Source organism: Phacochoerus africanus, chromosome 8, assembly GCF_016906955.1.
Source record: "Phacochoerus africanus isolate WHEZ1 chromosome 8, ROS_Pafr_v1, whole genome shotgun sequence".
Taxonomy (NCBI): Eukaryota; Metazoa; Chordata; class Mammalia; order Artiodactyla; family Suidae; genus Phacochoerus; species Phacochoerus africanus.
In genome coordinates this window covers 31,910,887-31,923,553 of record NC_062551.1, presented here as the reverse complement: position 1 = coordinate 31,923,553, position 12,667 = coordinate 31,910,887, and the positions used below count along the sequence as shown (strand labels likewise).

The following is a 12,667-nucleotide window of genomic DNA, read 5'->3' as shown; positions in this document are numbered from 1 at the left end:
TCCCTGGCCTTGCTCAGTGGTTAAGCATCCAGCATTGCTGTAGCTGTGGCACAGGCCGGCGGCTACAGCTCCGATTGGACCCCTAGCCTGGGACCCTCCATATGCTGCAGGAGCAGCCCAAGAAATGGCAAAAAGACCAAAAAAAAAAAAATGCATTCCGTATGCAATGCATTTATTCCGAGACCCGACTACAACATGAGACCTGAAGTCAGCACTGTCCTTGACTGGGAGATTCCATGCCTTGCCTGGCCAAAGTAGCTTTCTCCTCATGCCCACTGACATTACTCAAAACCCAAGCTGGAGTATGCTGGGTGGGACCTAGCACCTGTCATGAGGGACCTAGTATCTCCACTGACCCGGCCATGCCTGTAAGATCATTCACATGAAAGCAGACGCAATACATTTCTTATCTTCCAAAAGACAAACATTTCTTTTTTGTTTACAAATATATAATACACTAAAGTGTTCTAAGTTATAGTTACCTTAAGAGAAAAGAGTTCCCTAGACCCAGAAGATACAACATTAAAGAACAGCAACGTTGGAGTTCTCATTGTGGATCAGCAGATTAAGAGCCTGACTAGTATCCAAGAGGATGCAGGTTCCATCCCTGGCCTCACTGAGTGAGTGGAAGTTCTGGCCTTGCAGCAAGGGGCGGTGTAGGTTACAGATGCAGCTCAGATCTGGCATTGCTGTGGCTGTGGTATAGGCCGGCTGCTATAGCTCTGGTTCGACCCCTAGCCTGGGAACCTCCATATGCCGTGGGAGTGGCCCTAAAAAGACAAAAAAAGAAGAAAGAAAGACAATATTCCTCCCAAAAAAGCCATAAAATTATAATCATTCATCATTAGTTCATTCAGTCCCATGTAATTAATTCTCCTTTTTCTTTTTTTTCTTTTCTTTTTTTTTTTTTTGTCTTTTGTCTTTTGGAGGGTCGCACCCACAGCATGTGGAGGTTCCCAGGCTAGGGGTCAAATCAGAGCTGTAGCTGCCAGCCTACACCACAGCCGCAGCAACACCAGATCCAAGCTGTGTCTGCAGCATACCCTACAGCTCACGGCAACACTGGATCCTTAACCCACTGATCGAGGCCAGGGATTGAACCTCAACCTCATGGTTTCTAGTCGGATTCGTTTCCGCTGTGCCACGACAGGAACTCCTAATTCTTATTCTTCTTGATCTTGGGTTAGCAGTTTCAACAAGAATTCTTTACTCAGTCCAGTGATATTGTGTCGAAGTTATTAATACCATCAAAAACGTGTACCCCAGAGTATATGTCATAGTCCTGAGGCAGGAGATAGATGGGCTCCAGGATAGACGTTTACAACCAGCCCCCTTTCTATGTTTCAAGATAGAGATTACAACATGCACAAAGTAAATAACTGGAATTTGTCTTCTGTGGAAACTTTATATTTTTATTTTTTGTCTTTTAGGGCCACACGCACAGCATACGCCTAGGGGTTCAATCAGAACTGTAGCCGCCAGTGTACGCCACAGCAACTTGGGATCCGAGCCTCGTGTGAGACCTACACCACAGCTCATGGCAATGCCAGATCCTTAACCCACTGAGGGAGACCAGGGATCGAACCCCCCCTCCTCATGGATGCTAGTCGGGCTCGTTAACCACTGAGCCACGAGGGGAACTCCATTCCGTGGACACTTTAAACAATGATAATGGTAGGGGCAGAGAGGGGCTAAGTCCTGCTTGGACAAAAGATCAAGAGGCCGCATAGTCCCTTTCCTCAGGGTCAGGGAGACTCTACACATGAGCAGAAAGACCCCTCTGTTCCAAAAGGGAGGGGGCGCCAGGCTATAATAAGTCCTGAATCCATCTTGACCAAGAGATGGGCACACATATAGGCGAGGGCCCTAAGTCTGCTCAGGTGTGAGAAGTAAAACAAGATAGGAGTTCCCATTGTGGCTCAGTGGAAACAAATTTGACTAGCATCCATGAGGACACAGGTTCGATCCCTGGCCTCGCTCAGTGGATTAAGGATCCGGTGTTGCCGTGAGCTGTGGTGTAGGTCACAGATGTGGCTCAGATCCCGCATTGCTGTGGCTCTGGTGTAGGCTGGCAGCTACAGCTCTGATTCAACCCCTAGCCTGGGAACCTCCATAAGCTGCACATGCAGCCCCCAAAAAGAAAAACAAAAACAAAAAAACAAGGTAATTGGCCAAAGGTAATTGGCCAAAGATGCAGAACTGCCCCATGTAAGTGATTTAAACATCTCTGGCACACACCTCATTCAGGAGGACACCTGCACCCACACTCCTCTTTGGGGTGTATATTATTGCTTTGTTTCTGCCTTAGATCAATAGACTGCTTCTCTGCGTGCTTTCCCACATGTTGTACTGTGTTTCTAACAATACACTTTGTGCCATCTTTGCCTCCTTGAAACATTCTTGCTTTCAAAAGGGCAAGAATTGGGGCAATTCTACGTTTAGTCTCTCGCTCGTCTAGTGGCTGGTATTCCTGGTTTTCATCCAGGCTGCCCAGGTTCAATACCTGAACAGAGAATTAAGATCTCGCTGCAAGTCATCACTCACTACTGTCTCTCGGAAATCAGTCCTTTCTATGGCTGAGACAGTCCCTTTTGTTGAAGATGAAGCAGTCTGGCTTGTGGCTGAATACTTTCAGGAAAGTATCAGAGTATAGCAGTAATAATTCCTGAATGATAAAAGGCTTAAAATGGGGAGTTCCCGTCGTGGCTCAGTGGTTAACGAATCTGACTAGGAACCATGAGGTTGCAGGTTCGATCCCTGGCCTTGCTCAGTGGGTTAAAGGATCCGGCATTGCCGTGAGCTGTGGTGTAGGTTGCAGACGCGGCTCGGATCCTACGTTGCTGTGGCTCTGGCATAGGCTGGTGGCTACAGCTCCGATTCGACCCCTAGCCTGGGAACCTCCACATGCCGTGGGAGGGGCCCTAGATAAAGCAAAAAACAAAAACAAAACAAAACAAAAACCTCCACATGCCGTGGGAGTGGCCCTAGATAAAAAAGCAAAAAAAAAAAAAAACAAAAAAGGCTTAAAATGACCGTGGCTAAAGATTTGATGAAAGTTCCCTATAAAAATAACACAATCTGGCAAAGGAAATTTGATTGCTTCTGTGACATACGATATTTTAAGTAATAGCGGAAAGTATGACTGTTAACATTATATGAGGATATATTATGATAGATCATGGACAGTGAGGGTACTGACAAATTTCTAGGAATTTCATACAATTTCAGAAGTACTTACATAAATAATGCATACCCATACAAATATAGCCTAGGGAAGGATAAGCATCACTTCTTATTCGACGATGCTTTTCATGCTATTTAACACATCAAATAACCCTAATTAGTTTAACATCTCTCTTTTTACAAAGTGAGACAACAAATCCTTTGAGATGTTCTAAGAGCCCTCTGGAAAATTTCAAAGTCAGTTCAAGGTCAAGAAGACTTCATTTAGAATTTAATTTAGGCAAGTTGTCAAAAATGTCAAAGGGTTTAAACACTTGATTAATTAGGAGCATAGATCATTGTGCAACAATACTTAGTTGTCACTTTAACCACAATAACAATAAAAGATTTTGAAAGTTAATATAAGAGGTAAAATGGTTGTAAAAAAAAAAAAGGCTCAGTTCTTATAAAAAGTGAGAAGAATCATTTCTCTTAAATAACTGAAGACATGAAAAGGCAACACAGGAAATTTTTGTGATACGCTACAGTGACCTTGTTTCCTAGGTGGATTATTCAAAAGGTAGAGAAAAACTTTTACAATCTCTTATTGGAGTTCCCTTCGTGGCTCAGTGGTTAACAAATCCCAGAGGATGTGGGTTTGATCTCTGGCCTCGCTCAGTGGGTTAAGTGCCATGAGCTGAGCTGTGGTGTAGGTTGCAAATGCGGCTCAGATCCCGAGTTGCTATGGCTGTGGTGTAGGCGGGCAGCTGTAGCTCTGTTTCAACCCCTAGCCTGGGAAATTACAAAAATTTTTTAAAGAAAATCTCTTATTAAAGATAGACTAACCTGGAGTTCCCGTCGTGGCGCAGTGGTTAATGAATCCGACTGGGAACCATGAGGTTGCGGGTTCGGTCCCTGCCCTTGCTCAGTGGGTTAACGATCCGGCGTTGCCGTGAGCTGTGGTGTAGGTTGCAGATGCGGCTGTGGCTCTGGCGTAGGCCGGTGGCAATGGCTCCGATTCGACCCCTAGCCTGGGAACCTCCATATGCTGCAGGAGCGGCCCAAGAAATGGCAAAAAGACAAATAAATAAATAAATAAATAAATAAAGATAGACTAACAATCCAACAAACGTTGTCATTTTGAGAGGAAAATCACACTCTAATTTTGCATCAGTATGCTATTGATATTAAAACTCATTTTAAAACATTATAATAAATCCACTTAATTTCATCCAGCTCAACCATCTGAAATTAAATATTCTCTCTGTCTGTCTGCCTGTCTGTCTGTCTCTCTCTGAGACCCTTTACAACTTTCTGGAACAACCCAGTTCTTGTCCTACATTTTTCTCTTTCTCATTCTGGAAACGACCTTTAAACAATCTTGAAACAACTATTTTAGGACAAAATTACTCTTTTTTCCTTAACAAAAACACATCCTTAATACCTTGTATATTTTTTTCATATCAAAACGTGTCCTACTTTCCTTGCACATTTTGCATAGAGTTTTTCCTTCACCCTTATTTTCAGTACTTCCACTTACATATACTGATTATAATTTTCAACATTAGTAACCATCGTTTTCCAGAGAGAACTAGGAAACAGACAATTGCGAATTGTCTGTGATATACCAGCATTCTGTATATCATGATCATATATATATACAGAGCCGTGATCCTATAGTGGTTCGTACTCTGTGTTGTGTAGTTGGTAAGAAAAAATATGAATACATCATCTCACAATTTGCAGAGACATATGCTTCCTTGCAGTACAATTTTCCAATTTAGCCAAAAACATGTTTATTAAACAGATCCAAATATCTTTAGTCTTTTTAAGTGTGTATAAACTCCATAGACGATGAGCAAAGGCAATAGGGAAAGAGACAAGGGTCCTTATAAGATGAGACCCTTTAGGATTTAGACTTAGATGAACCCTCTGAGAGCTGGGAATGGTCAGAAGACCACCAGCTGCAGATGGGGTACCCAAGCTACCCACATTCCTGCCCAGCTGCCTACCAATTCTCAGAACTTGACACCTAATTCTCAGCAGACCTGACAATCTGCACCCTTCCCTGCCCACCTCCAGCTGGAAAAAAACAGAATTCGGAGTTCCCATCATGGCTCAGTAGTTAACGAATCTGACTAGGAACCCTGAGGTTGCAGGTTCGATCTCTGGCCTTGCTCAGTGGGTTAAGGATCCAGGTTGCCATGAGCTGTGGTGTGGGTCGAAGATGCGGCTTGGATCGTGAGTTGCTGGGGCTGTGACGTAGGCCGGTGGCTACAGCTCCGATTCGCCTGGGAACCTCCATGTGCCGCGGGAAGCAGCCCTAGAAAATGGCAAGAAAAGACCAAAAAAAAAAGAGAGAGAGAGAGAGAGAATGCTCTTTAATTTCCAATGCCAATCTCTCAGGAAACAAACAACACTTCCAGACATCACAACACAAAACAGTAGCCCAAGAGACAGACAGGATGACTAGGAGGACTACCTCTAACAAGAGTCCCAGGAGCCGAAAAACTGGGTTTAACAAAAAGTTTTCTTCTGTAAATCTAAAATTTGGAAAACAGTTTTCAAAAAAGGCAAGGGAATCACTTCTCGGCCTTTTGGCTAAGATCAAGTGCCAAAAGGCAAGGGAGAGGCTCTTACTGTCCTTGCTCGGCTGGACCCTGGCAGAGATCCAGGATTCTGACTAGTGAAATATATTTACCTTTTTTGGCATGGCGAGAGGCCCTGGGATCCCAGCAGCAGCCAGAGCGTGAGGAGCCCCAAACATCCCTTCCTTATGACCAAAAGGATTGGGAAGAAAATTTTTCCTCTTCCAGCTCTTGTCTAACAGCCGGGTGCCTGACAATTTAACTGAGGGAAAAAAAAAAAAAAAAAAACAGATTAACAAGAGAAAAGACTAAGTTTATTTTCACACCAGATCATGTAGGAGCTCCTAGTAATGGAAAACTCTTGTAATAGCCAAAAGGAAAGGTGTAAATACCCATTTAACAAAAGGGGAATTTTTAGGGCTTCAATGAGAGAGTGTGGAAGGTTCCATTGGGCTTCTTGATGCTAATAAGAATGGACAGTCTGTCTTTTTGGCAGCTAAATTCGCAGGAAACTCCCTTGGATGGGGTTTAATGGCAGCTGTATTTTGTAATGACTCTGATTCAGGCATCTAAGGGAAATTCACAAAAGATTTGTTTCTGCATTTTCTATGCTCAAATGTTTCCACTTTAAAATAATCTTTAGGGAGTTCCTGATGTGGCACAATGGAAGGGGATCCAACTAGTATCCATGAGGATGCGGGTTTGATCCCTGGCCTCACTCAGTGGTTCAGGGATCCGGTGTTGCTGTGAGCTGTGGTGTAGGTCACAGGTGCAGCTTGGATCCCAAGTTGCTATGGCTGTGGCATAAGGCCGGCAGCTATAACTCTGATTAGACCCCTAGCCTGGGAACTTCCATATGCCATGAGCATGGCCCTAAAAACCAAAGAACAATAATAATAATAATAAATAAAAATTAAAAAGGAAAATAATCTTTATACCAACTCTAGGGATCCAAGAGGATCCCCACGACTCCCAAATGAATTCCTCAAGTCTCACCCTGTGGAACCAGACTGCCGAGCACATGTTCCAGCTCTGTCTTTGAAAGCTGAAAGCCCTAGGATAAATCACTTATTCTTCTGTGTTTTAATTTGCAGAAAGAGGATGGTTGAAAGGATTAAATGAGTCCTATATGTAAAGCATTTGGAACAATAACTGGACATGGTAAGAATGATGTGTTTGCTATTATTTTTTAATTGAGATGTAATTAGCACATGACATTATATTAGTTTCAAGTGTACAACATAATCATTCAATATTTGTGTAAATTGCAAAGTGATCGCCACAAGAAGTCAGATAACATCCATCACCAAGCTGTGTAATTATTTTTATTTTGTCCTATGAGCATCTCAAACTCAACCGTTCCATAACTCAACTCCTCATCTTCCCCCTAAGTCTGTCCCTTCTCCCAGAATCCCTTTTGTATGTGGTGGCACCCTTACCAGCCGTGTCACCCAAGCAGAAACCTTGACTCCTCGCTCTCTATAAACCCCTATGTAAGAACCAACCACCAAAATTGTTTGATTTTTACCCCTTACCTGCTGCTTGAATTTGTCCTCTTTATCCCTTTCGTGTCAGCGTAGATTATTGTTTAGCAAATATTCACTCACCCAGCCTCCAAGAAAGAAGGGCTTGTCCCCATCTGGTTGCTGTTGCTCTTGGCCATGTGAATTGCCGTCGGCATTGGGATAATAGAGGACTTGACTCTGGATAAGCAGGTGGACTCCACCTCTTGTGATCCAGCTCTTTGTCATGTGAACCCTCCTCAGGGAGCCTACATCATCTGAGCCACAGTGACTCATAGAAGAACAAGCTTATGCTTGTGTGCCACTAAGATTTTGAGACTGGTTGCAAAATAGCTATTAATAGTAATAGCTCCCTGATACCTCTTTTTTTTTTTTTTTTTTGTCTTTTTGCTATTTCTTTGGGCTGCTCCCGAGGCATATGGAGGTTCCCAGGCTAGGGGTCAAATCGGAGCTGCAGCCACCGGCCTACACCAGAGCCCCAGCAACGCGGGATCCGAGCCGTGTCTGCAACCTACACCACAGCTCATGGCCACGCCGGATCGTTAACCCACTGAGCAAGGGCAGGGACCGAACCTGCAACCTCATGGTTCCTAGTCGGATTCGTTAACCACTGCGCCACGATGGGAACTCCCCTGATACCTCTTTCTAAGGTCAGTCAATTGTGTCCTATTTGGTGTACCTACCTCTAGCCTTATCTCTCTCAACTCCATCCTTCAAACTGCTACCAAGTTACTCTAATGTACAAATCTGAGTTGATCTGATTTACTCAGAAACCAAATTCAAACCACTCTCAGGAAAAAAAAAAAAATTGAGAATGTATTGGCTCATGTAAATCTTTGAGAAGTGGTAATAGCTTCTGGCATGGCAGGACCCGGTTGTCAAACAAGTTCGTTGAGACTATGTCTCTCCCTCTCTCAGCTCCACTCTCTTCTGTGGCTTCATTCTCAAGCAGCACCCCCACCCCCAACCCCACTGGTGGAAAAATTGCCATTCAGAGGCTCCAAACCTAATTCCAATTTTATTCACTCCAAAAGAAAGTGAATACTTCTTTCCTAATTGCATCAACAAAAAGTCTCCTGGAAGACTCATTGGACTGGTTTGGGGTGGATGCCCTTCCGTGAACTAGACACTTTGATGAGGCATGTACAGTGCTCAGCCTTGAACCTGAGAATGGAAGCAGCCCCATTAAGTCACATAAACTGAGACTGGGTAAGAAAAATTTCCCCAAGGGGAGAAGATGGGATTTGTTACTGGAAGGCAAGATATGAAGCAATCAAAAGCAGTTGATGTCCTGGCATTATTTCTCTGCCTAAAGCCCTTCAGTGGACTCCTCATCACCATTAGATGAATTCTCAGCTTCTCAGTGTGAACTACAAGGCCCTCATGATCTGATCCTTTTTACTTATCCAGCTTCACCTCCCTGTCACTGTGTGACGTGCCCATCAGGCTCCTATGACACTGCACATCATGCCCGATGCAGCTCATGTGTCCCATCCCCTTCTCCTGAAACACTCATCCTCTTTCTCCAGCCCATTCCTACTTACTCTTAAAGACTCTACTCAGGTCTCACCTCAGCTGGGAAAATCCCTCTGAAACACCCATTCCAGCTTGACACACTTGAACATTTTATTAACAACAAGGAGTTTGGCCCAGAGTAGTCTCCCAGTAACTGTGGGATTAATGGCTAGATAAAGCAAGGGATGAATGGGTGATAGAGAAGAGTAAAAACTCAATAAATATTTGCTTAATGAATGAATTTGGTTTGAAATGGGAAGTTTATTGCCTCATATAACTGAAAAATCTAAGAGAAGAGCTGAATGTTTAGGTAGGTAGGTACATAGAGAGATAGACAGACATATGGTAGATAGATGCGTTCAGTGGATTGTGTGCGTGGGAGGATGGATGGATGAATGGATGGATGGATGGACAGATGGATGAATAGGAGGATAGGTGGATAGATAAGTTGATGAATAAACAAACCCCTCCTCTCCCAGTAGTTTGGAAAGTGGGCCAGAACAATGGCTTTCAAGTCTTGGGCAGAGTCTGTGCTGACCTGTGTAGCTCATTTGAGTGGACAAAATTCTGACAACTATCACCAGGCACCCGAGCCTCAGAGGGAGAAAGACGACTGATCCTGGGCCCCCATGGCACAACTGGAACATCCTGAAAAAGAAACTGCGTGCTCTTTCCTGTTACAGATTAACTTCCTGGCAAATTGCAGCATGTCTGCCACAGCTGGAGGTGGATGAAGAGGCCTGCTTTTAAAAACCCTCAGCACTCTTGAATTTAATTAAAGGAGCATTTTGCACCATCCCAGAAGGAAACAAAACAAACCATCCAGTTTCTGAACTTCTAAGGACCTGGAGCCTCCTTTGTTTAATTTGGTAAAAAGCTGAGTGAAGTCCATCCCTCGGGAGCTGGTGAAGTAAGCATCCTGCCTCAAAACCTCACCACCAGCTGAGAACTTTTTTCCAGGAGTCCTGAGGGTGGACATGGTGAGTAGCTTCTTACCAGAGACCATTCTGTTTTGCAGGGTGAATTTCCATTAGGAGGGAAGAGGGAGAAAAACAGAATTGCATAATTAAAAAAAAAAAAATTTTTTTTGAAAGCAGTTACCAGAGCTTGGCCTGTGCCCAGAAACTGTAGAAAGAGGCCCCAAACTTCCGGATCCCCAGCTGCAAGCCCAGGCCTGTTTCCTGGCCCACTGCAAGTTTCCTACCCCCCAGGAAAGCACAGGGCTTCGGGCCAGCTGAGGAGGCCCCATCCCTCCTGTTCCCTTCTTGGAAGACGTCAGGATCTGCTGAAGCAGAGGAACTTTTTGTGGTCAATTTGCAGGCTGAATTGCTTTACTTCTTGTCCTTCCTTCTTTCCTGCTCTTTAGACCCCTTGCCTTGTCATCTCGAAAGAATCCTATTTGGTTTCTGAGGTTTTGCCGGCCCAAAACAAGGGTCATTTCCAACAGCCTGCTGCCTCTCCCTCTCCCTCTCTCCATTCCTGTCTCCCTGCTTCTCCCTACCCACCCCACCCCAAACCTCCACAGTATAAACAGAAGTGCCTCAAAGCATCAGGCAGCCTGCAGTGGGGTGACTCTGAGCTGATCCACTGCCACCTCCACAGCAGGCAGATACTAAGGAGTAAAGAGAAATGGCCCCCACCACACATAGGCTGTAACAGGACTTTTTTTTTTTTTTTTTTTTTGCTATTTCTTTGGGCCACTCCCGCGGCATATGGAGGTTCCCAGGCTAGGGGTCGAATCGGAGCCATTGCCACCGGCCTACGCCAGAGCCACAGCAACGCGGGATCCGAGCCGCGTCTGCAAACTACACCACAGCTCACGGCAACGCCGGATCGTTAACCCACTGAGCAAGGGCAGGGACCCGCAACCTCATGGTTCCTAGTCGGATTCGTTAACCACTGCACCACGACGGGAACTCCTGTAACAGAACATTGATTTCCATGTATTCACAGAGAAGACCCTCCACTTTAAGCAGGACTCTGCAAGGGTTAATAGCATGCATTCAGCAGCCATTTGACCTGGGGGTCACACTGGGGTTCTGACCTGACCTGGCTGGCCATGCTCATGCAAGTTATTTAACTTCTTCCTACTCAGTCTTCCCATCTATAAAGTGGGGTGGTTGTGGCGGTTACATTCAACCACAGTTACACTCAATCACATGTAAAGTACACAGCGGGATGCCTGGAAAAAGGAAAGGCTCCAGAGCCCCTTTTCTCACTTGTGTTCTACAGAATTCCACCCACCCTTCCGTGCGGATTCTCTAATCTCAGACCCCCAATCCTGTCTTTCAAATGTGTTGTGTCATTATTTATTTGCAAACATGTCTATTTGATTTCAAATTAAAATGCTCTGGAGTCGAATTAAAAAACAAAACACATGCAAGGGGGGGAATAGGCTGACAGACATGTGAGTAAACAGCGAAATATTTCTAAAAGCTGAATCCGCAGAGTTCAGATGCTCGAGGGTTCAAATTGACAGACTTTTGATATGAGGAGACACCAAAACATCAGCAAAGGGATTAAAAACCCAGGAACATGAATCCCTCCTCCTTCCTTCCCAGCGGTACTCCGTGTTCCACTTACTGGATGATCAAGGCCTTGTTGTCTTCATTGCCATGATCACAGTCTGTCTGATTGTTCCCATAATTCATTAACAATTCCCCGAGTTAAATATTAAAGCATTCACACAAACAGCACAGAGCCAAACCCCAAACCTTCCTGTGAGGGACGCTGGCTCTACAGCCAGCCATTGGAAAAAAGGAGAGGGGGAAAACAAAACAAAACCAAACAAAAAACCTGAGAGCCACACACCCCCATCCAGGCTATGACCACAGATCTTTCAGAGCTCAGAAAAGTGAGGCGGCAGGGGGTGGGGGAGGGACGGGATGGGGGGGGTTGCTGGAAAGTCACGGCTGAGCAGATTCCTCAGGGCTAGAGCTATGGGGCTCCCCCGTTTCCAGAAGCTCTGGGAACGTTTCATGATGGGGGAAGATGTCTTTCATCGTCTCTATGGGAGAGCTGGGGAGATAGGACTCCCCCCGCCCCCAGCCTCATCTTCCTCAAAGATCCAGAGCAAAGCCTTGATGAAGGGGACTTCTGGAGTCTGAATCCCAAAGGCTGGGATTTCTCTCTCCTCTCTCTCTTCGGAGCCTCTCGGGATGGGGCCTGTCTCGTGGGCCAAAGGCAGTTCCAGAGATGAGGGGAGGGTCCGACTCCTGAGAGAAGCATCTCAGCTCTTCCGCTCAGGGGCGCCATTCTTCAGGGAGGCGTCCTTGCCATCTGCCGCCTCGGGGCCGACCTCCAGATTTGGCTCCTCTCCTTCGGGCTCTTCTGCAGGTTTCTGGGACTCGCCCGCCACCTTGGTGCTCTTGCTGGAGTGACATCCCATCTCAGCTGGACGCAGAGGGCGAGCGCCCCGGGATGTTCCGAGGTGAGGAGGGTCTGTGTGGCTGATCCTCAGGGCGCCAGAGTTAAATAACCCTTCCTCAGTGCCCGGCCGAAAGGGGACGGGTTCGGTTACTATGGTCACAGGGAGACGCCAATCTGCATAATGACACACACCCCCATGGGGGGGGGCGGGGCAGGGCCAGGAAGGGGGCCCTTCCGGCTAAGCCGGCTGGTTCCCAACTCCAAGCCCTATGCATTGCACTGAAGGATTCTTCTTTACAATCGCAACACCCGCCCAACCTAGTTACCTGTAAACACCAGCCCTCTTCGCACGCAAAGAAGCCCCTGTTACTAAGCAATTACCTGTGCCCTTTCCCGCCCCGGTGTTCCAGGGTCATACTCAGTTCCGGGACTCACAGACCCCCCCCCGCTTGGAGGCCACTGCCCAGCCCCAGAAGGCCACCTCCAGCCAAGGCTGAAGAATGGGGAAGA

At 45.9% G+C, this 12,667-nt stretch overlaps 1 protein-coding gene across 1 annotated transcript; it reads right to left on the bottom strand.

Annotated features, from left to right (window-relative positions):
- Positions 1 to 11,081: 11,081 nt before the first annotated feature.
- Positions 11,082 to 12,283, bottom strand: CHD9NB (CHD9 neighbor). Its single transcript, XM_053743519.1, has one exon. The coding sequence runs from the start codon at positions 12,174 to 12,176 to the stop codon at positions 12,018 to 12,020; it is 159 nt and encodes a 52-aa protein (XP_053599494.1). The 5' UTR covers positions 12,177 to 12,283; the 3' UTR covers positions 11,082 to 12,017.
- Positions 12,284 to 12,667: the final 384 nt, after the last annotated feature.